Source organism: Harpia harpyja, chromosome 2 (genome assembly GCF_026419915.1).
Source record: "Harpia harpyja isolate bHarHar1 chromosome 2, bHarHar1 primary haplotype, whole genome shotgun sequence".
In the NCBI taxonomy this organism is placed as follows: domain Eukaryota; kingdom Metazoa; phylum Chordata; class Aves; order Accipitriformes; family Accipitridae; genus Harpia; species Harpia harpyja.
Window position 1 is genome coordinate 33,666,390 of NC_068941.1, and position 25,213 is coordinate 33,691,602.

The 25,213-nt window shown below is 39.9% G+C and overlaps 1 protein-coding gene across 2 annotated transcripts in view; it reads left to right on the plus strand.

Annotated features, from left to right (window-relative positions):
- Positions 1 to 25,213, plus strand: part of SLC39A8 (solute carrier family 39 member 8) — a 50,935-nt gene that overhangs the window by 17,783 nt on the left and 7,939 nt on the right. The window contains exons 1-5 of one of the 2 annotated variants that reach the window (XM_052775503.1): positions 7,061 to 7,327; positions 14,191 to 14,359; positions 20,036 to 20,205; positions 20,743 to 20,865; positions 22,037 to 22,204. In XM_052775503.1, the coding sequence (XP_052631463.1) occupies positions 7,133 to 7,327; positions 14,191 to 14,359; positions 20,036 to 20,205; positions 20,743 to 20,865; positions 22,037 to 22,204 (825 nt within the window). In that variant the 5' untranslated portion in view covers positions 7,061 to 7,132. Of the gene's footprint in view, positions 1 to 7,060; positions 7,328 to 14,190; positions 14,360 to 20,035; positions 20,206 to 20,742; positions 20,866 to 22,036; positions 22,205 to 25,213 lie in introns of those variants that run through there. The other variant, XM_052775511.1, reaches the window with a different exon arrangement.

Sequence of the window (25,213 nt, forward strand, 5' to 3'; positions counted from 1 at the left end):
ACTGACTTTTAGCGCACAAGCATCAGCTTAATTAAATCCCTGAAGTTGGATGCATCCATGCCCTTTGTGAAAATGTACAGAACATCAGAAACAGTAAGAGCTCTCTGTTTCACTGAATTGTATATATTTTCCTTTAAGGGACAAACATTCTAAAAATACTTGAAGTACGTAAGTTACTAATAGCTTTCAGATTCCTAAGATAACTTTTAAAAAATTTGCAAATTCTATTTACAGTAACACTGAATATAATAATCTTCTTTTTTTTACTGGATGCTTCAGACACTATGTTTCAAGTGCTATGCATAGCCTATGGGTGTCCTTGTACCTCTGGCTGCATACGTTAAAGATTTTCCTATAAATTATTTAGTGGTAGAACATTCTAAACACCTCTCGTTTGTGTTTATGCACAGTCGTATTGTGTGAAATAGGCACAGAAATGGATTCCACTGTTGTGTGAACTAAGTACGTGATAATTCATACATATAATGCTTCAGATATTAATAACCTCAAGATGAAATAGGAACTGACTTTGGTTGATCTGCTGTGCTCCTTCTGTGTATGGTATTAGAAGCTTCACCTTGGTGTATATGAAATCCAAACTTGGTACGGTTGTCCGTAGGCAACCTCATACCTAACTGTTACACCTATATGTAAGGGTTCATACCATTTTCTCTTTCATTTTATAAAGTCGTGTCTGATGTACCTGAATGTTTTGATTATCAATATGAATATTCAATCCTGTTTCAATCCTGTTTAGTTCTTATCTAGCCTCAAAGGCATCCTGTGGCTGTATTCTACAGCATAATTATGAGTTGTCAGAGTTTTAGAAAACCTATTTTCAATAAAACAAAACTTGTTTTCATGCCAGGCAGAGTTTGAATATTAATCTAGGCTACAAATATTTGTACAAGTTCATGAAAGCACAAAGACTTCAAAGCTGTCATGAATTGTGTGCACCTCTGGTGCTCCATTGTGATAATGCTGCTGGTCTTGCAACAGAATGATACAAAATATCTTTGAGATTATGTTAACACACTTTGTTAGTTGCAGGTATCTGCAGTTAGATGCAAAAATACATTCAGGATGGAGTTAAAACTGAGATGCTTTTTGTGTTCAAGTATGACTTGACAAGTATGCCCCCAAATGACTGAACTAATATTTGACTGAAAGCCATGTCTCAAATCTAAAAACTTTGTTATTTGGGGGCTATTATTTTAATAGATTAAAGCACCACAGTGCTTTAACCTGAATTTAAATTTGGCATGGCGACAATACTGAAGAATTCATGCAGGCTTGGAGCACTGTTTGTTAATTGGAACTTTTTAAATTTTAGTGTTAAGTAAGTGTGTAGAAGAGAAGTGACTGAAGGGCCTGATTCTTTGTGATAACCCACTGCATCCCAAACTAGGAAAGTGTTAGCTGCAGCTGTGGTTTTCCTCTGAAGTAAGATGTCTTCTACCTTATAGCACCTTTTCTCCCCTCTCATATTAGTAGTTGTTGAAAAATTAAGCTGGGTTCAGTGCACATTTGCCAATCCCAGGGGCCTGTACGGCACATATGTTGGAGATGTGCTAAGCATAATGACATGATTTGCAAACTCAGAGCTGAGTTTTCATGTTTTCAGAAAGAACTGACTTATTCAAGCATGTTTAGCAGCTGTATTTCCAAGAAACAAAGGAAAGGAATGATGCATTGAAGGCCACGGATCTAGAAAATTGTCCAGAACAATTGTTTTTTTCCCAGGTCCTGTACTGGGGGCTGGTAAGGCTGTTCTGGTACCTTCCCAGAAACTCTATTTACTTTTTCACCCTACTGGATTATGAGGAAAAAAGCTAAATGACTCCTGCAGCTGGTTTAGCATTGCTGTCTCACAGGGTTCATCTTGATCCCTGCAGAATCCAGCCTGTAAAATACAACGCCAGCATGTTGTGTCTTAGGCATCCTGCTGACACTACTCCGCTTATCTAATCGTACTAATATTGACATATGACTGCTTCTCCTTTATTCTCTGGTAACCCTTGTTCTTTAGATACATACATTATGTATCAGTGTAGATATGTCAATATAATCTGAGCTTGTAGCTTTCAGTCATGTACCGACCCTCCCCTGGGATCCTCTGGTGGATTTAAAGGTCATCACCAGGTAAGAGGTCACTACTAGGCATGTTCCTACAAAACATGAATTGTTTCATCAATGATTTTGAGACTTTAAGGTTGGTTTTGATCTAATTTTAGAACAATAGAAAATTTAAATTTCAAAGTGTGTTTGCAGGACTTGGGGAGAATAGCTGAAATGTTTCACTTTGAATTTGTATTCTTTTTTATAATGCTACAGTTCTAAATAAGGCTACCTTGAAAAAGAACTCCAAACTGCTGAACTTCCCTTTTCTTACAAAATGAAGTTTAACTGATAAGTACGTGTAGTGTCTTTCTGCATTTTTAAAAAACTCTCTCTCTCTCTCTTTTTTTTTTTTTTCAAAATTGCAAGAGACCTGTATTTTTTCCATAAGAGTCATCTGGTAAAGATTATTTGAGCAATACGAGGCAATGTGAGCAGTATTCACTGTGAAGATGAATACTGCTCTCTTTTAAGAAAGTTTATTACTTCCTGTCTCTCTGCACACCTATCTTGGGTACTTTGAGTCATGACCCACAGCTGCTATAGGCTGGCTCAGCTCTCCAGGCACTATCTCACTTCATACCATCAGAAGCTGTAGCCCAACAGCTACTGGATTTGTAACTTAGAAGTCTGTTTACCAATTGAAAATTAGAGATGGCCCTAGGCCAAAACTTTAGATTCAAAACAGCTTTAAGCTTTGACAGTAGAAATATGATCTAAATAAACTTGACCCTAAACTAACAAGGTGGGGACAGGAAATATTTCTAAAGTGTCAGTGGATTTTTATTCAGCTTAGTTTTCTAATGAGCAGCTATGAACTGAAGATAGTTTCATCTGCATGTCTCCATTAAAGACAACTCTTATTCTTGTTGTGGTTGAAGATCCTTAAATATCTCTGTATATTAGTAATTGAAAATGTAAGCAGTGAAGATTTTGATCTGATTATTTTATTATAGAGATTTTTGTTTTTAAAGATACTTGCTTAAACAATATTTAGTCCTAAGGAGCAAATATATCACATTTCTTATCAGAAGCAGGTTATTTTACAGTTTCACAGAGAGCGAGCTAATGAACTGGCTAGTGGAGGGTTGTAGAACGAGTAATACTTCTTGCTGGGTGAAATCTATTGCATAATGTTAACCTTTTGTGGGAGCCAAGCTTTTCAGGATAGTAAACAATACACAAATGGTACCGATAGTGCAGCCTCAGAAAATAAGCAAGTTATGATTGATTTACCATAGCAATGCCATTATACCTCTCATCCTTTGAGGTCCATATCATGCCCCTAGCACTTGTAATTCACTATTAAACTATTAAAATTACAGAGTCAAACTCTTCTGTAGAACTTGAGATCCCACTTTTACATTTGAATGTTTTACTGTACCAATAAAAGGTACTTTGGCCAAGGTGCCTTAAAGGAAAGATTCCTTTTAATTCTGTAATTCAGAAACTTTTCTACTATGATATATAAGGAAGTATTTCTAATGCTGTTCTATGAAGCCAAGCTTTCCAAAATGAGTCAAGATCCACAGATTGATGAGATTCAGGCTTTTTTATCTTAAGATTTTTAAGCCAAACAGTATGTTTTTTATTTGGCTTCTGTGGTTTTGAGTCTTCACAGTACCCTTTGACTGTGTTCCTAGAGCTCTAATCCCTGAATTCCCTTTCAGTATTTGCAAGAGCACAGAATTGAGAACTGCAAGATTCCTGAGCTGGCAATTTTGAAAACTGAATATCTATCTAAGCGTGCTATTTATCTGTAATTTATTTGCCTGTGAGGCTCTGGAAGTTAAAATACAGTGGCTGTGAGTGTTTGAGTCTGCCTGGCCAAGCTAAAAAGGAACAAAATAGAACTGCTGGGAATTCACTTACCACAATGAAAAGAGTTAGGGAAAATACGTGAAAAAAAGGTGTCAGTCCAATATTTTTACATATCTGCCTAGATACTTTAATTGCTGTATGTCATTTCATTCAAGGGTGTTTAGTTACAGGATATCATTTTTTAATCCCATTTAAATATTTCATCCAAGTAAGAGTTGAGAGAAAAAGGGTGCAAATGTTAATCCAAGGGATGGGTGTATCTATTTTACCTGCCAAACGACAGAATTATAATATGATTGCTATTTTCAAATAGACTTATTTCAGTTGGTTTGAATGACAATAAACAGAGAGGGTTCTTCTGACTTTGAGATAAGTAAATAACACATACAGTTACAAATCATGCTAGCTTTGATGTAATTAGCTACAGCTTCACTGAATTTCCTAAGAGAAACCCACTTCAGAGAGGATTTGGCCCTTCGGAAAACTGGAGAAGCTGATTGAGTGTCATCTTGCCCACTGGCAGTCACCATCTGGTGTGCTGGCACCTTGGGGTGGTTTAAATGCAACAGTAAAGTTACGCAGGTGTAAGAAAAGCAGGAAACAAAACAATAGTGAATCAGGACCGTGAAGTACTGTTGGGGAATACTTGGTTTACAGTGTACAAACAGATTGTTCTTTCAGTTTGAAGAAAGAGAATTTGGCTCTGTTAGTATTTGGCTAAGCTTTATCATTTTTGACATGAACAGAGATCAGACTTTCTGATTGGGTCTGTACAGAATATACACAAAATTTGGAGTAGTCCTTCAAGTGCTATATGTACAGTTTGAAAGGTACGTGGCCTCTGGTCTTGTTGTTAGTATGCCCTTCTAGTTCTTGTGGTCTTTTTTGGTAACACTCAGTTTAGAAACTTTTTATTTCTTTTAAACTAGAGCAGTATGAATGCATCACTCCTTGAGGATAAGTTTTGGCTGTCTCTCAGAGCAGGATTCGTTCTGCAGAGGACTGGCAACAGAGAATAATTCTTAATGGAATTATCCAGGACTTCCTTGAACTTTTCAGCATTATGCAAATATGGGCCTAAGAACTAATGCAAATATGAGTTTAATTACACTAATTTAAATAATCCTTTATATTTCTGTTACTGATAAAAAGGAAGTCTTAAAATAATCAATTTTGAGATTAACCTTTCGGCCCTGCAAAACAGAGCACTGACAAATCTTTTTGATGCAACCAGCAACCTGTTTTGATTTACCTGTTTTAACCAGTTTGCCATTGTTTCCAGTTTATCTACTGGTCATAAGGCACTTTTCAAATATACCTTTTTAAAATTTCAGAATGCCTTCAATAATTGACTGTTACTAGAGCTGTGTTTAGAAATAGACACACTGAAGAAGAAAGTATAGGAGGTACCAGTTCTGCTATTGATATAGCTGCTGCCTGAAGAAGAATCTTGTGATTCCCTTAGCAGCAAAGGAAATCTTGTGTTGATTTCTCTGGAAGAGACCCAAAATGCACACTTACATGGAGAGGTGGGTGGGGTGGAGCATCATCAGCCACAGCTGGTGGTGTAACCAGTGCAGACAGGGACTGTCATTTGAAACAGCTTGCAGCTAAATTGTGCTGGGGCTCTTTTCAGCTGTCACCAAGGAAATATGAGGGAAGCATGAAAGTCTATTAGGTATTTGGGCTCTAATTCAGAAAGAGTAACAGGTTTTCCAGTAGCAGAATTTATATGATTGTAGCTCTATCTAGAATTATATTTTTTATTTCCTGGTAGTGGGTTACACTGCTGGCATTTTTTTCCTGCTAGATGCTTTGTGCATTGTGGTATGGAAGTTGTTTATGAAGAATTTATCCAAAGGAGATTCGCAGCTTGTGAGGTATCTTTAACCGTGCCTCCTTCATAGTGCTGTTACCTAGACTGTTACCCAGACCGCTTGGCACACACAGTACAAAATTCTGATTTCGGAAAATTTGGAATGGGGGACAGCATCTCAGCTCATGTAATTCAGCACAGTTCCACAGAGGTCTAAATGAGAATCTGTTTAAAAAACTCACCTCTAAAAATGTGCTGTCTCCGCCCACTACAGGGATATAGGTAAGAAATTTTGTAACAGGCAGTTACAGAATAACTCGTTAACAGTACAAATCTCTCCTGAGCTGGAGCTGCCACTACACGGCTGCTGTCCTGAAGCATGAGCATTTTCATCTAGACCACTTGAGTGACAGCCCCCGGGATAATACCTGTGACCAGTCGCAATTTTCTCAGATTGTTAAAAAGCACGCGTGAAATAACACGCTTTTTTGGCGCATTAAACCTTCCTAAAATGGTAGACGAGGCACAAATCCCTGTCTCAACCTGCGGAAGGGAGGGGGCCCGAGAGAAGCGAGTTGCCTAACCGGCTGCCAGCCGAACGGAACGGCTCGTTCCAAGGTCCAGGTGCCTCGACTGCGGCGGAGATACTGCCGGTGAGGTGTGTACGGCGGGGCCCTACCTGCCTGTGCGCCTGGCCGGGGCCTGGACCTTGGCCTCGACTGTCCCATCTGGCCTGTCGTGGGTCGTCACGGCAGGTGGGCGCGGGGCCTGCTCGTGGGGCCCAGGCGGGGGGGAGGGTGCCGCACGGCAGGTAGGGGAAGGCGGGCAGGCCGAGCTCAGCAGGTGTAGGTCTGGAAACGGCGCTTGGGGCAGTTCAGGGAAGATTCTGTGCCTCACGGACGCCTCTGACGGTCTTGCGACTCTTGGCCCCTGGGCCAGGGCTGGCAGCAACCGGGAATTTTGCAGCCTCCCCCCTTTGCTGGGGCGTGAGGCCGTCTCCGGGCAGCGCCGTGCCACCCTTCTGTCGTGACACAGGGTTACGGGGGGGGGGCCCTGCGGCTGCCCTCGGCACCGGGCCGGCGGGACTAGGCTGACTCTCGGTAAGCAGCCCGACGGCGTGGCGGGGACCGAAAAGCGGGACGGCCGGCGGGGGGACGGCGCCCGCCCCGTCCGGAGCGGCGGGGGCACCGCCGCGCCGCCCGTCCCGTCCCGTCCCGTCCCCCCACTACGCCCCCCGGGGAGGGGCCGAGGCGGTCGGGCGCCGCTCCCGCCCCGCGGAGCCCCGGGCGCGCGGGCAGAGGCGGCGCGAGGGCGGTGCGGAGGGGCTGCGCCGTGCTGCGCGCCCAGCGACACTCGCCGCGTCCCGCGGGGCTGGAGATGCTGGCGCGCGCGGCGGCGGCGGCGGGGGCGCGGGTCGCCCCGGCCGCGGAGACCTTCGCCGACGACGTGCTGCGCCTGTTCGGGGCCAACCACAGCCTGTCGGCCGGGCAGCTCGCCGGGCTGCTGCACCGGCTGGGCGCCGCGCCGGCCCTGGGCGCGGTGCTGCCGCTGGCCCACCTGCACCACAACCAGGTACCGCGGCGGACCCCGGCGCGGTGGTGGTGGTGGTGGCGGCGGTGGTGGCGGCGGCGGCGGTGGCGGCGGCGGTGGCGGCGGCGGCGGCGGCGGGAGCCGCTGTGGCTGCGCGGCGGCGGCGAGGCGAGGGGAGGGCTGGGCTGGGCTGGAAACGCACGTCCAGGGACAAGGGCGCCGAGCCGGGTGGGCAGCTCCGTGGTTTCTTGCATCTCGTCGCCGTCGTGTTTCCTCACGTTGAAGCGGGGAGGGAGGGAGCAAAGGTGTCCTGAGGCGCTGGGCCCGGGTTTCGGGCAAAGGTACCGGTCCGCTGGTGGGACCGGCTTGCGGCGGGGGGGAAACCGGCATCCGTGAGCTGCTCCCTGCCGCCGTGCGGGGCTGCCCGGCGGGTTAGCTCTACCTCTTCGTTGCTCCGCTCTTAAGCTGGCACTTTTCCTGGGTAGATAGCATTTGGCCGACAGCAAAAAGCCTATGAGAATCAGCTAGTGTTTCCCTCCGGGAGTCGTACGAGCAAATCTTCAGGACTTGTTAAAATACAATTGTGGTGTGGTAGCGCAAACTTGATTATAGACAGGGCTACTCGCGTAAAGAAACTTTTTTGGAATTTTTCACATCTTCCATCTAAATTGAGGGCAAAGTGTACGCCCATCAATTAATCTATTCAAACCTGTTTAAAATGGTGTTTAATTTACTGACTAAATATCATCAGAATATTACTTTTCATGAAAATATTTTACTCTGGTGTCACCATACAAAACTCGGACCTCGCTGCTACTTTTAAAGTCTAGGTAATTTCACATCTCTGTAGTGTCCTAGACTAAGTTTGTTTCCTTGAGGGGGAATCCTGAGGCTGGTGGAGATTTCCTTTTGCTCAGGAATCAGGGACATGAAGTCAGTCATGAAAATGAAAGGAAAGCAGGGGTGACTATTTGCTCTGGTTTGGTTCCACTCCCTAAGAAACAGAAGAGGCATGGTTCTAGAGACCTTGAGAAAATTTTTTTACGTTTGGAGTAGTAGCTCTTTTGCTTGTTCTGTGAAGGAGACAAACCTTGGATAAGCTCCCTTTGTTTTAGAAAGAATGCCAGAGGTTTAATTGGGAGTTAATGCCACGAAATCGATGTAGTATTCAGTATAAGCATGGCAATATTTGCCAGAGTCACTGCTTTCAAATCTCACAAATTGAACACTGTTCCAACACAGTGTATTAAAAACATAAACATTCCCAGCCACAAAACTAAATACAAGTTTGTGGTGTTGAATATGGCTATGAAAAGGAGCTTTCTTGAAAAGGGCATAGAAATGAGTAGATTCTTCAGTCCTTCAGGTTTTCCCTCTGCAAAAGCACGTAGCTCTCGTACACAGGCTTTGGCACAGGCTACAGAGGAAAGAAAAAAAAAAAAAGTAATGCTCTTTCTTATTACTGTAAATGCACGTTCCTCATAAATCATTTGAAGTTTAACTGAAACAAATTTTTTTACAGGCCTTTTCTAGTTGTGTCCATTTTGAATAATGTCTAGGGTACCTTACTGAAATGTGTATACTTTTTTGATGAGTGACTTGTATTCTTTCTTAAAATTGGCCTTACGGCTCCTCCATCAGCTAGTACCATTTAAGCAAATACATTTTACCTCCTGGCTTTTGATCCCTCTCGGACGTTAGGTATATCAATGACTTTGGGCAGCTGGTGCATGCAAATGCATGCTCATACCAAGTAAATCATACATGATCATTTTCAAACACCGTGACTCTTTGTGCTTACAACTTGATAATTTAGAGTATCTACTGGTTATGACAGAATACATCAAGTAGCCTAATCTAACTGTGTATTGGAAGGCATCAGAAGCCTAAGGGATACCGATTTTCTATGGAGGAAAGCAAATACCTCTGGAGAGTGATTCAGGTCTTTCTCAGGTAGGCTGAATCCATTCAGGCTGCATAAATATCTGACTGTAGGAGGAAACAAGGTTTATCTTAGACTTTCAGTTCTTAACTTCAGTGTCCAGGTGGGTGTCCAGGAGCCTGACTCCCAGGCCTTTCTTCCAATCAATGCACCCCTGCTCTATCAGAGAGTCCCTCATACAAGCCTGAAGTAATTTTTAGTGGAGAGCTGATCTGTAAGGGACAGGTGATACAGCACTTCAAAAACTGGCAGGAAGGAACAGTCTCTGTTCTTTTATCCCAGTATTAGTGTTTAGTTTTAATGTTTCATTCATAACATTTTTGGTAAGCCTATTAATCTCACAAGAGAAGATCCACCAGAAGCTGATCCATTTTCTTAAAGATTGAAAGAGTCTGGATGTGAAGCCAGAAGATGATGGATGCTTGATTTCTGTTTTCCTTTGATATGAGGTTGACATGAAAAGATAAGGGAGAAGAAAAAATGATTTAGTTTGTTGATGATGGCGTTTGAACGTATACTCATGTAGGCATTGATGGTTAACTTGCGCCCTATGTTGTCCATGAAGATGCTAATTTTTTCCTGTAAAAGACAAAAAAGAAAACAAAATTTTTGAGTACTGTTTTGGAATGGTTGATTGAACTGTCTCCAACTCCTTATGCTTTTGGTTTCTTTTTTTCCTTTCATCATGCACTTTTATAATTATTTTGTGCTTATATTTTCTTGCTCTTCAATTTTTCTGTTAGGATTAAATTACACTCTCAAAAGTTTTGGTCAACATGGAAGGTAAACGGGCATTGGAAAGAAAGCTTGTTAACATCACCTTTATTTTGTGCTTTGACGTAACCAGTAGGTGCTAAAATCATGCTCCAATTTCCTTCTTTGACTTTTCCAAATCTATGTTTATGCCAGTCTAGATGTTATGCCTGAGTACTGTGTTGTAATATAACGCATTTTAATTTTCAAAAAAACCATTTGAGCAAAATGAAGTTAAAATCTTTATTAATATTCATGATCAGATATAATAAATTTTTACCTCAAGATGAGTCAAAACTCAGTAACTTTAGTGTTTCAGATAGACTAGAACCAGGCTAGTATCTACTTTGATTTTGGGTTTTTTGGTAGTATTTCACTAGTTCGAACTTGGGCTTTTTGAAAGAAGGGGGAATGGTCTGACAGAGTGCGGCTTATGGTCTTGATCCAACACCATGATCTGATGTTGCCTGGCCAGTGAGAAGGTAAATAGGCTTAGTTGTTCTACCCTCTAAGTGTCTTATTTCTACAATATTTTCAGCAAATTTCAGCATTCATGGACAGTTTTCAGCTCCCAGCATGAACAGCTGCCTTGAACATTTTGGGGTGTGTATGAAATCCCTAAAGCACACAAGTGCATTCAAGCAGCTTCATCTGGTTTGACTCTTTCTCATGGAGTGCTGCCTATTGAAGGCATAGTCATCTCCTAGCATCCAGTTCTTACGTGTGCTGAGTGACAAGAAGGTGTCACCACATCAGCATTAGATGCTTTAATTTGTTACAGGTAAGTTGAGGAAGTCATAGTGATATGTCTCTATTTTGCCTTATCCAGGCTCAGGCTAATTTAAAAAAAAAAAAAAAAAGCTGGTCGGGTAGGTATTCACTGGATTCTTTCTTTGCTGTTGCTACTGTGTGACCCACTGCTCAGCCCTGGTGTGGGCTGGGCTAGTATTTAATCTGGCAACATCTAGAAACTGCAGACAAGGTTGCTGTTGGGTATCTTAGTACTTCACATGTGGAATGCTACAGATAAAACAAAGGTAGAGCAAAGATAAGAATATGTTAGAGGATCAGAAAAGGGACTGAGACATTTACAAGACGGTTGTTACTGTAGCATTTTTTGTTAATTTCCCAGTTAGAGGTCATCTCTGCATTATTTTTGTCTGAGCAGTTATCCCATCCTTTCCTTCAAAGGATGTGGTGAGCTGGCATCTGCTTTTCATTTATAAAGATACTGATGTAAAGAGATTCTAGATAGTTGGGCATCACTTTATTTCATTTACCATCTTAACAAAAAAAAAAAAAATCCCATATTGGTCCATCATTTTTGGGAGAGCCTTACCAGGAGAAAAGTAAACATCTGTTTGAATAACCCAGTTGATGGTTTAATTTCTTTAAGTCTGAATACTTTGTAATTGTGTAAATTTTACTGACTTAAGTCTTCCCCAATTTTGATGAAAGCATTTTTAAAATTATTTTTTAACAGTTCAGGGACATGAACAATTATGTCATATCTTTTTTGCAATTGTTTATTAAACACTGGGTGACAGTCACATTACAGCCAGTCCCCTCACCTAATCGCTATGACAAGGCTTACTGAATAGCAGGGGACAGACATGACGGTAGACTTGGTGAGCTGGGACATCATTCCCAGTTCCCTGTTCCATGAGGCTATATTTCCTTTCTCCTGAGATCATCCATCAGTCTTACAAAATAAATAGTTTATGTTTTTACAGCAGTGTGGCTGTCTTAATGTATTTATCCTCCAAAGATAAATGCAGAGTTTTGCAGTGTGCAAACATGAGTAGCTCCAATCCAAGGCTTCTAATAGGTTTAATCTTTTAATTAATCCTTTAATTGTGCCAGTGAACTCGTGCAAGCTTGCTTTTTAGCTCTTGGATGTATGTAGCAGTTTACTGAGAGGATGAGGTGACTTATAACAATGAATCATTTATAGGAATCATTATCCTCTGGGTTTGTCCCTGATGAAAATAATAATAGTAATTAAATAAAATGCTGTTTCTCATCTTCACATAAAAGAGCTCTTGTCCAATGGTATTTCTTGCTTATTTGTTTGTATGTAGCCAAAGTCACAAGTCTCAAGTTTACTAATGCATGCTGTGTCTGATTTATTTTCTCTCCATAATCTGTTTTTCTACCTACAACATGGTTTGGATTTTTGTGAACTAATATTAATACTAACATATTAGTATTTTAAAATACTAGTAATCCATTCTTTATTTCTAGGAATGAGATAGTTAAAGATGATTTCTCTTAGAGATAGTTATGTTACGAGTTCTCAGCTCCTGCTGGCTTGTTTTCCTAAGGGCTTTTCACTGCAGACTTCCAGAAATGGCTCTACGAGCCAGTAATACAAGAAGCACCATATAGGAACTATTCCTATAGACCACAACTATCCTCTCTTTGTTTCACACTGGACACATTAGCCATGTATTTTGCATTATTCCATAATGCAGAGTTAACGGTAAAATGTTTAGACACATGACCAGTTTAGAAAGCTCCAGAGGTTCATGCATTGGGCTGTTAAAGACTGTATTTTCAGTGATGATTTCTCTCTGCACTACTTCCATTGAGTTTAAATGGAGCAACATGCTTTAAAACAGAAAAAACATTTTCTGTTATCTAGTTATATTTATTTTGTATGTGATACCTTGACATTAGCATTGACATTGAAAGATGAAAGCATATGCACATCACTTTTATATATTTGAGTCTTTAACGTCTCATGGCCTTAAAAAATTTATACTTGCGTTTAAGTTCAAGCATGTACTTGAGTGCTCTGCTAGACTGGGTCACTAAAGAGGAAGGACAGAAACATCCTGCATGTAGTTTAGCTGAAGTCACTTGAATAGGCCTGCATGTTCTCTTCCTCCAAGCTAAATCAGAGATAGTCACATTCAAATGATGTGTGCATGCCTTTCACCTTTTGGACAGTATTAGAAAAATATTTATTAACGGAAGTGGAAGTAGCTCTGTTGAAGTAAATGACTTGCAGTTGCTTTGGCTTACCTTTAGAAAGAATTTGCTTTATAAATAATAATCTTGAATTATTGGAGGAGTGCTGTGGAATCCGAAGGCTAGCGAAACTGAAAAGAGCAGGGAATGACCATTTGTTTTTATTTTGCTAAGGCTTCCAGTGCTCTATGTTTACAACCACACTGAGATTTGCTACAGTGGCATTTATGCTCTAACTTGATGTCTCATATGGAAGGAAAACGTTTGACTTTTTTTTGTCTTGAGACTCAACCTTGGTGTGTGTTTGTTGTATAGCAATAAGCCAAATCACTTTTGTTTACACCCCAAAAAGAACACACTTTCCTTATTGGACATTGTAGGAAATAATGAATGTGAATAAACGGAGAGTGTTAGATCAAAGACTTCAGCAGTACAGAACTGTTCGTATAAAAATATCCAATTTTTCTGTAGATGTATATTTCAAGATATTTCATGGTTTGTCTTGTATCTTTTTGGTTGAAAATAATGAACAGAGCAACAAGCCCTGCCACTGGCCTGGTTTAGCATAGCTAAGTACATTTATCCTTGACCCATTAGATACTGTTATGTCCTGAGCTGAAGGCAAAGTGAAGATCCCAAGTAAGAGTTTATCTCATTGGAGTATGGGATGGTTTTACAAAACAACGTTTACTGTTAACAATTATTGCTATAAAATGAATGAAAAATTTTGAGTGCTGCTAACGTTCAGACCATTTTGAAACAGCTAATTTGGGGAGATAAATAAGAAGCATTGTTGTAAAGTAGAAGCGGTCACTTACATGAATAAGAAGTCACTGAATTACCAATCATTTGTCACTGAGGTTTTAACTGTATCTAGTCTGCTCTTAAATTTTCATTATTTTGTAATTACATGAGATTTTAATTACATTGAAGCTATTTTTCTAAATATATTGTAAAGTTTAACTGTCCTCGTTCATGGGGCATAAGATTTGCAAATGTCTGTTTAGAACATGTTTCATTGATTTGTGATTTTATCTTACTTAAAATACTTTGAATCACTTCTGCGTCACATTAAGCAATCACAGTGTTTTCATCCACAGCATACAAACACTGTGTACACTTCCTTGAAAATGTGTTACAGTATTTTTATGTTGTAATTCTTGGATTTCTCAGCGTATGACTTATTTTTTGGTTTTGCAATAATGTATTAAGTTGGCAAAATCTCTTTTTGTTCCAGTGCTTGACCGGTGAGGAAATTTTTTCTTTGCATGGGATACCCAACAACAGTCACATATCAAATTCAAGCTTCTCTACAATATGTCCTGCTGTTTTGCAACAGCTGATTTTTCACCCGTGTGATCATTGGGAGAACTTTCTGGATACGTCTAAACCACATTCTTTACAAGGTTAGTTAATATTAATTGCATTAATACTGCAACTGGAGTGGGGTTTTAGGGGAATGGTAAGCATTTATCTATACATTAACAGGAGTGTCTTGTTTAGGAGGATATAGTTGTAAAGTGGGAACATAATGTTAAAATGCTGTTTCAGGTCAGCGGACTATCTAAACAAATATCCTATCTCTCGACAGTTACCTATTCAAAATGTTTTAGAGAAAGGTGAAAGAACCAAGTAGCTAGTTATGGAATAAGTTGCCCATTAAAGGAAGAGTCTTTCTGACCCATTTTATTTGGATAAATGATTTGTGCCTTGAAGCATAAGGACTCGCTAATAGCTGGTTAATAGGAGAGAAGATTGGAGTACAGAAGGGAAGTTTGTACAGGTGATTTGCAGTGGGAAATCAGACTTAGTGGGATGTGCATGTACCAAGGCAACTCAAGGTAAAATTATTTACTGCATTCGAGTGGAATTATTTGCAGGGGGAAGTCATGACATCAGGGGAGCCAGTGACTGTTTTACTGAGGAAAAATACTCACATTCTTTCCAAACCTCAATTCCTGCTTTCATGTCATCATCTGTGCTGCCCCTTCTACATGGAACATCATCACATGGCTGAGTCGCCTTAATCTTCCTTCCTCCTACTTTTCTCGCTATTATTTCTGTATTTATTGTGACAGAACTGTACAGTGCAGTAAAAAATGTAGGAGAGGGAAGATTCAGCTGGCTAATGAAGTCACTTGTTGCACTAATAAGTATCAAATATGGAATGGTCTATTTATTTTACTCAGTATTCCAAATAAATTTATTGTTCCAAGGGAGTCAGCTGAATTAAAGTTAAAAGTTAGGATGTTGGATGAGCAGGTGCCTAATGACAGTATTTATGAGCAGAGATACAGCAGTGTTTTTCATAACTTTTGAAATTTTAGTATTAATAACATTCTGATTAATATAAGTGATGATATTTATTAAGAATTACAGATCATTCCTAAAACGTAGCTGTGTCAGTGAATAATTAGAATTATATTTGATTAATCACTGAAACCATGGCATCAATTTACCATGGTTGTTCTAGATTGCTTATACCATATAAGGGCACATATCGTCAAGAAGTCCATAATATCTGCACTGGAGGGTAGGACCTGTCTTTCTCTTTTTTTTTGTTTGGGGGCTGTTTAAGTAGGTTGTACATGGAAAGCTTGGCCTATAGTTAACCTCCTGAGCTATTTAGACCATCCCTCTTGTTTTTCTTTTATCCTTCCAGCTCAGAAGCAATGTCCAGTAGCCAGATAAGCAAGACAGCCTTCTCCCTGCCCCTCCCTTGGCTGCAGCACAAGAAATCTGCGAGGCCCGTGGTTAGGGTATTTTAAAACCACAAGTGTATGAGGCTGTGACACATGGTGGTACCTATTTTGAAAGGAGATTCACAGAAAGGCCTGGTGCCAAATGCAGATATTGATTTATGCACACCCCCACCCCATCCCAAAATGAATTTGTATTGTAGCAGCATTGAGACCAGCTGATTTCAATTACTACCCATGAAGTAAAATCCTCTGTGCATGTTTCCAGCTGCACTAAATGTGAATTTTCTGCCCAAAGTCTCACACACACTTAACAATATTCTGTCTTCCAAAATATGAACGGGCAAGACATACAGAAGAAATTAGAACAGTAAGCTTTATGGGACAGCTACTTGCAATAAAAAAAAAAGTGCTGCCGAAGCACAGTAGAAGTTAAAAGGCAGCATATAGCATGTCTTTTTCCTTGGGGTTTGCATAACTTATGTCTAACCTAGCTGACCTGAGGCGCCCACTCATGTCCTTCCTTTTCTTGCTTCTCTGAAAGATAATAGGGAGGTGTATAGAGCTGCATGAAGTGGCTGGAAATGCCCGGTGGCATTCCTTTTGTCCAAGGCAAACAGGTTCTGTGTTCTCTGCTTGGCTTCTTCAGAAAGGTATTCATACCCTTATTTCCTCTTCATCCTAGGAAAAGGCGAAGGAAGACCCCGAGCCTGCCTCAGGAAGGTTACTTGCATTCCTGCCATTTTATTTTTTGGATTTCTTGTGGCTTTGGATATCTTGGCTGTCTCTTTGTTGGGGCCACGGTTCTAGAGACAGAAAGAATAATTGGCAAGAAGTTGACAAAAGCTGACCGTGTCACCAGTGTCAGGGGGAGTGAGTGTGCATCCTGAGTAGAATGCTCTGCTCTGATACGTAAAGTCAGACTAGCCAGCTTTCTGAGATGCCTGGACTCATGAAAAGCTTAGTGTGGATGGAGTCCTAGTGAATAAAACCAATTTTGAGACAGCAGTGCATACATGATATTGTGAAATATGGTCCATAATGCAGGAACTTTGGCAACATTGATTGCATTGGAATTTTATCACTCCCACCCCCACCGCAATTTGTGGTATTTTTCTTGAAGTACCAGTTCCCATAATTGCGTAATTATGGGGTGATCTTTTTTTTTCTTTTTCTTTCCAATTACACTTCAGGTCTTTCTGAACTCAAAGAGAAGCTTGCCACAAGGCCCAGAAGCACCTTCCTGGAGAACACATAAGAAAGATCTTAGATTTATTTTATTCCTTTAAAAATTTCATTAGTTTAAACTAGTCCCCATACTACTGAGGTTCATTGCAGGATCTGTGGAATGCCTAGGGTGGATAATACTTAATTTATTCTTTCACTGTCTGAGGTTATTTAATAGCTTATTTTAATTCTTTCTTATTCTTCCACTCTGGGTGAGTAAATCAGAAACAAAATATCAATATGTAAAATCCCAAGTTCTTTGGGCCATCCAGATCTAGAACATAATTTTAAATGTAAAATCACATCTGTCTTCTGGCACCCCTAATCCCTGATAAATCAGGAAGAATAGAGGCTTTTCCTTTTCCATTTTTTTTTTTTTTGTGACAAAAGGGGATACATACCAGTGGATTAGAATATGTCCCTACTTGTGAGCACAGGTCCTTTAGTACATTAGGAGACATCTCCCGTTGCATTAAGCGTACAAAATGGTGACAGTTGTATCATGCATAACATGTACTTCAAGTGAATTGTCCCAGTATGTTTTGCTGTTCTGAACAAAGAGTACCAGCATGAAAGTTAGACCATTTGTTAATGAAGCATATAGTATTGTGAGAACTTCTCTCACAATTTGGCAATAACCTATTTTTCTGTGTGTCCTGGTTTCAGCTGGGATAGAGTTAATTGTCTTCCTAGTAGCTGGTGTAGTGCTACGTTTTTGAGTTAGGTATAAGAAGAATGTTGATAACACACTGGTGTTTTCAGTTGTTGCTCAGTAATGTTTAGTCTAAAGTCAAGGATTTCTCAGCTTCTCATGCCCAGCCAGCCAGAAGGCTGGAGGGGCACAAGAAGTTGGGAGGGGACACAGCTGACCCAAACTGGCCAAAGGGGTATTCCATAATGTGTGACATCACATCTAGTATGTAAACTGGTGGGGGTGGGGGGATCACCACTCAGGGACTAATTGGGCATCGATCGGTGGGGTGGTGAGCAATTGCACTGTGCATCATTTATATATTCCAATCCTTTTATTAGTACTGTTGTCATTTTATTAGTATTATCATTATTAGTTTCTTCTTCTCTGTTCTCTTAAACTGTTCTTATCTCAACCCATGAGTTTTACTTCTATTCCCGATTTTCTCTCCCATCCCACTGCGGGGGCGGGGAGTGAGTGAGCAGCTGTGTGGTGCTTAGTTGCTGGCTGGGGTTAAACCATGACACTGTGCTTGGTTTTAAGCTCCATAATCCTATCATTTTTGTCATCCACTGATCTACACACACAACTTGTAAATTTATCCTCTTTGTCTTTTGTTGTAAAAAGTAATTAGTACTGGCTTTTTAATTTTTTTTTTAAACTTGTTCTAATTTCATGTGTCTGATGAAGTAATTTGGGCAAGTACACTAAATGCTTCATATCTGATAAATGGGGTTTTTATTTTGTTAACTCATTTTAAAATGTACGTTTTGCACAGAATAATGTGTAGTTGTCATCCATATACTAAACTGAAAGAGGCTCATCCTTGTATAGTAATCCCAAAGTGTAAACAGTGGTTTGTGACTCTTGATGGCATTGGAAGCCCATTTGTTTATTATAGATTTGATTCCAAAAAGATATTTACAAGCTTAATTGTCATATATTTTAATGGAAATTAATCTCCTGTGTAGCTTAGTGAATCTACCCATATCTAGTTGTGTGTTTTTCCCTCTCTGTCTCTCTCAAAAATGGCAAATGAATGTTCTGATTGGCATTGATTTACCTTCTGCAAATGCTTTAAATGTTTCTAATGCTTTCTGTTCCTGACATAATGTAAAATTCATTACATCTAAAAATTGTGACACTGTGCAAACAAAGTAGAGCCATCCCAGCTGCAGGTGAGGAATCTGGTTTAGTGTGTTTGCTGATTGGGTTGCAGGAATAGTTAGGCTGCAGATTGTAATCTGATCTGTTAGTTTCTGCTATGCACAAAGGAATTTATGGTAACTACTCTGCATACATATTGTAAAGCTTATAATGATGCAACTTGCTGGATTATACCACACTGTTCTCATATAGCCAACATTGTGTTGGCTTTTATTATTCGTGTTTTATTTTTATAGACAAACCCACTGTCTATGTGGTAACTTTGTGGTTCTGTGACATCACTTGAGGCAATGTTGTAGACCTCCTCAGTGCAACCTTTAAAGCTTTTTTTCTCTGTGCTCACAGGGACTTGAGATGTCACTGGGAAAAACAGTAGTCATGCATAGAGGCACAACTTTGTGTTGCTTATGAACAACAGCAACCACCCCCCCCACCCCCAACCTATAATTCAGACTCCAGAATAATTATGGTATGGCTTTGTACAAGTCCTGGTGTCTGAACTCTAAAAATCTGAGACTATGCTTATGATGAAGGAAGCCAAGTTATGGTGAACACTGGTACATTTGACACTTCTTAGGAAAGGTTTTCCCCATTGTGTGCCTAAATCACATGTCCATCTTTTTGAACCTAGAACATCTTTTTTTATATGCTTTCATTTCTCTATTATAATTGTCTCTACTATGAGCTATCTGCCACCTCACCTGTTTGATAAGCAGTGATGGGCAGCGTTTTCAGCCAGCAGAACTACTTTGAATTAGAGGAGAAGGAGGACTGTTAGGAACAGAAAGTTACCACCTCAGGATGATTTGAAGGAGTCATCCTTTATCAGGAAGGATTTGTGAATCCAGTACAGCCAAGATAGCAGACTTTCTATCTTGGAGTTCCTTTGGAGAAAATGACAATTGGATCTAACCCTGGACTAGTAAGAAGTTTTGTCTTATGTCTATGCTGTAGCTACTTTGACTGTTGGCCTAAGCCTGAATTTTTATTCTTCACTGGCTGTAGAGAGACCTGATTTATACTAGTAGCAGCAGATAGGCTATCCCAGATCTTACACTAGCACAGTTTCCTTTTTTAATATGGTAGTCCCAGACAATGTTTCCAGATATTTACTTTCTGCAGGTATGCATCTTAATTATCTATGCATTTTAAGATTTTTGTGTTTGTGAAATATAATTTCAACCAGGGAGCCACTCTTTTTCCCAGTTCCATGCCAAATTAGCTGTTAGAAAAATCATGAACAGCCCGAAGTGGGTGTTATACTAAAATATTTTATTTTTCTGCTTGTTTATCCACAGTTTGGGGATTTGGGTTCCTGGCTGTGACTATCATTAACTTGGCATCACTTCTGGGATTGATTTTAACTCCTCTCTTAAGGAAGTCGTATTTCCCCAAGGTTTTAACCTACTTTGTGGGCTTGGCCATTGGTACTCTCTTTTCTAATGCAATTTTCCAGCTCATTCCAGAGGTAAGCAAGGGGAATCATTATTTGGTTTGCATACTAGTTTCTAAAGTGTATTAATTTTAGAAGCATGCTGCAGTGGGTTTCTGTGTGTGGGCTGCAGTCTCCAAAGAGTTGTGGGTGGGCCTCAGTGCCATTAGCTACCATCTCTTTCTGGCTGGGTGAGCAGAGCCATCAAGATCTGTGTGTAGTTGTGCCACGGGAAAGATCAAGGGTTATTCTGCTTCTAGACAGAGAAATGCATTGGATAAAATTCTAGTGAACTTTAGTGGGCTACAGGTTAGACCTTCCTCTTCTTGCACTTTACTACTATGTTCTGTATGTAAAGTTCTACTGAATTCAGAGACGGTTAACATTTCATCCAAGTTAAAAAAATCTAAAAAGATCAGGATCTTTCATAATTTCATCCTCATGGAAACTCAAGGTCAGTAGAAAGACAGTCTGTATTTTAGAGGAGTATCTGTGTGTGTGTGGCGTTTGTTTTTTCTGGAAACGTACTAACATTACAGACTAATTTGCATTGCTTTTTTTCTTCACTGTTAGGCATTTGGGTTTGACCCAAAAGTAGACAACTATATTGAGAAAGCAGTTGCTGTGTTTGGTGGATTCTATATTCTCTTCTTTGTGGAAAGGATTCTTAAAGTGATATTGAAGATCTATAACCAGGTAATGAAATGTATCACAAACTGAACAAGCCTTGCCTTGAAGTACCTGTTATATTTTATGAGATACTCGATAGTTTAATAAAATGTGGGGTTTTTTTCCATTTTATCTGATGAATTCAGCCTTACCGCATGTTCTGATATATCTGTTTAAAATCCGTATGGATGGGGGAAGCAATCTCACTTTTTTGAGGGAGTTAAAAGCAGAACTGGGAATAGAATCCAGATGTGAGTGTGGTCTGCTGTCACTGGCGTATGCTCTAGTTGCTCTCAACGGCCAAGTTGTTGCCGTGCTAGATAAATGCATCAGAAAAAAGTGGAAATATGTAAGAGCTGGAGAGAGTGGAGTCTGCCCCTGGAGCTCCCCTTTGGGCAGGAGAAATCAATGTAACATATATACCTTATTAGTAATCTGTAAAGTGTAACTGTGCTGACAGTGCCTGAATCTCACCGTCAGTAACTTCAGCTCTGTGTTTCCCTGTGCTCTGGTACACAGACCTGCTTTACTGACACTGCAGTTATCCCTATTGCACAGGGCTCTGCTTTCTACCCCTGTGTCAGAGTACTTGTTTTCTGTGTACTCACATGAGTGAAGCTGTATTTGTCTCAGAGAACGGCCTCTCAAAATTTCTGGTCCTCTCTGCTCATGTCTTGTGAAGGAAACTGTCCTGTCTTCCTACTCTTACCTTATTTAAGGTCCATCCTCCCAAACTGTTGCTGATATTGAAGATTATGAAGATCATCTGTCCCTCATTTGTAATAACTGCACCAAAGAAATAAATAGAAAAAATGAATTTGTTGCCCTTTATTTTTGGGAACAGTTGACAAAGGCTAATAAGCTCTATTGACAAGCAGCCACGAATAACTAGTAATCGTTGATCACTTATGGTCATATGTTCAGTTTAGGAGGTTCTGTATAAAGGTATAAAAATGAAAAATCCTCACATGTATTCTGATTAGCTAAAAGTAAGAGATAAGTTAGGAACTTAGATACGTTTGGAGTTCATTTAAACTTTTAAATGTTTACTGCTGCCCATTTAAACATTTACTTGGTGTTGAAAGCAAGGCAGCATGGATATGATGCCCTCAGCATTTCTTTTTTGGTCTCTATTTTCTTATGTTTCTTATTTTGCTTTTGTTTTAATTAGCTACCTACTTATTTATTTGTCACCTAGACTGGCCATATTGACTCTGAAAATGGCGAACAGAATTGTTCTCCGGATAAGACTAACCCACCCAAACCACTATCATCCAGCAATGGAGGGACGTGTTATGCAAATTCAGCTGTCATAGAGAGCAATGGAAATCTTGGTTTTGACAGCATCAGTGTGGTCTCAGCACAGGTGTGAAAATTGTGTCTATTTACTTATTTTATCCTTGACAATTATGTAAGTATATCTGAGGGGAGAGTTAATATGAATTTTTATTACTTTTGTCAAGTTTTTGTAGACTTACAGCTTATAACTTGCTTGAGTCCTACAAAAAAAGTGGGGTTTGGGGGCAAGCTTACAAAAGCCGAATGATGCATTTGGTTTGTAGCCAACAGAAGAGCTAATTAATATCAGTGTCAGGATGGGTAGGACAGAGATATATATTTAATCAGATAATTCAGTTAATTTTGATTTTGTTGTTGTTATTGTTTTGCATAAAGCGTGATAGTGTGTTTTAGTGTTGCATGATCCATATTGTGTTCCTGACTACATAAAGCTGTAAGTGTGAGAACCTGATTCCTCTGAATTAATGATTAATGAGGAAAACTAAATACAGTAACTTTCATGCAGTATATTGTGAGCACTGCTTGTGCTAGTCCAGTATATTTGGATACTGTGGGAATTATGGAGGTAATATGTTGAGACAGAAGCCGTTCCTCCTGGTTTAAGTATTATTTTCTTTCAGATTTGTTCTCTATGTTTCTCTGTATTTGTTTTCATACTACAAATATGACTTCCTTTTGTCTGAGAAGAAAACGGAAGCAGGAAGAGAAAGGTGGTGTGCTTCTTTACTCTTTTCCCTGTGCAGGGAGGAGCAGTACTGTCCCTTATTTTAAAAAAATAAAAACACATAGAAACAATTCCTTGATGGCTAAGGCAGATTTTTTTCGTAGTAAAGATTTCCGTTTTGCCACCCATGTTCTTTAGCCAGTAAGGTATTTGTGGGGAGTAGTGAAGAGCAGGAGAGGAAGCCAGAGGCAGGCCCTAACAGCCAGGAGAGAATCTTACAGTTCTGCATTGACCCTGCAGGCTCACAGGGCATTTGATACTTTAAAGTACCAGAATTGTAGTTGTCCTTACTGTAGAAGTGTCATGAAGTGTGGTGGATACTGGGCATTTTAAAAACCAGGAGAAACGCGCTTAGTAATTAAAATTGCATGGGCACCAAGAGGGAATTAGTATTATGAGTGTCCATAAACTGTATTTTGTAGATTTATAAAACAAACAAAAGAACCCTCCGCTCTGTGGGGAGACAGTCATCTCCAGTGGTATGGGTGTTGTTTTTCTGCCCTGTTTACCAGAAGTTTTATCTGGACCTATTCCATTATTACGTTTTGGCTAGCCATCTGCTTATGCATAATGTAAACATAACAAAATCATACCATATATTATAATAATAAAATGTAACTGTATAGCATTTATTTCTAGCAACTAGTTTAGATGCAGTGCTTGTGATCATAAAGTATTGTAGGTCACCCCAAGATCCATTGTGGAATATTCATGAATCTCCTTTTACATGCAGTCTTGATTTTAAGAACTTAAAATTTCACAAAGGTTCTTCTCCTCTACTTATTGTTCTTATGAAAATTCATGCTTTCCATTCTTTCTTCCTCTCCATTTCTCCGAAATGAGGAAGAGAATATGTTGTATTAAAACCTTCTGAAAGTAACAGGGTAAAATTCATTCTGGAGCCAAGGCTGGCTGCAAGGAAATCCCCAGTGGCAGATAGCCCGCGGCTGATACTGGAGGCAGCAACAAAAAAGCCATCGTTACTCTTTTCCTCCTCCAGGCAGGTTCAAAGGGGCCAGGCAGCCTTCAGAATCATTAGGGGCAGGGGAGGGCCAGTGTGGCTGAGGGGTTACTACACTAGGGGCAGCTAGTGTAGTGCCATGAGGGTAGGTATGCATTCAGCTTTACAGGCATTTGGTATTTATGAAGAAACCATTTGGCATAAGCCAACATGATTCTATGATTCTATATATCTAACAGAATTTTAATGTGTCCTTGTAATCTAAAGCTTATTAGAGAGGGCAAACACAGTGTAGCCAGAAATCATCATCTAAGCTTTAAGAAGGGAGTTTGAAGTCCGATTGTGCCAAAGTGTGGTAGCTGTTTTCAGCCATAGGGATCTCTTTTAATGCCAGAACAGACTGACTGCCAGAGTAAATCTAAATGTTTAATTAGTCACATACTTTCAGATTTCACTTGCAGCAGTAATTGCAAGCTTGGAAACCTCTTTTGTGCTTACCCAAAATTTGTATCTACTATGCATTAAAATTACACAGCTTGACAACAGTAACTTTGAAGAAAAGTTGTTTTAGAGATAAATTGCTGAAATGTCTGTATCCTGGAGTGCACAATGTTAGAGTTGTATAACAAAACTTTATGGTGGCCTTTATTTATGCCCTGGAGGACTGTCAGGATTCCTTCCTGGTCCTGCGGGCACTTCCAGAGGACACAAAAGAACACGTCTGGTTCATGTCTGAGGGAGTCAGAGATGCATTAGAAATAGCAATAGTAATCTGATGAGATATCATAGGATAAAATAAGTGAGTCTCTATAATTTCTTAAGTTTGGGAACAAAGGAGAGGCCATTACTTTTAAAGAAAAAATTGCGTTCAGAAGAGTAAAAATACCAAGGATGTCTTTGGTTTACCATAAACTGCGGAGATACAAATAATACAGAACTGCACTAATAATTAATAAAAGTCTGACCTGATAGTCCAGCTGGATATTACAGAGCTCCTTAGCTGGCATCTCTTCTGTGATGTCTGCTGAACTACCACGACAAAGTGGTAACGGTCCAGCAGAGACAGATGTTGTTAATTTTTTGCCTTGGAATCCTATATATTTGTAGGGTAAATTTGTCAGTAGTCTGCCTTATCTTAAACATTAAGAATATGTATTAGTCATTCATCTACTTCTATCGGACACACAATCTAGTAGAGTTCAGAATGTAAACCCAGACAAGCAATGTCATTGTACTTTATATAATTTACAGAAGAAGTCAAGATATTATCTAAAATAGGTTACACGCAAGAATTATGATACTTCAAAGCTGCACAGTAAACAGCAGATAGCCATATATATACTACAGAAGCATCTCAGAAACTGATTCCTAGTTTCTAAACTACAGTTGTC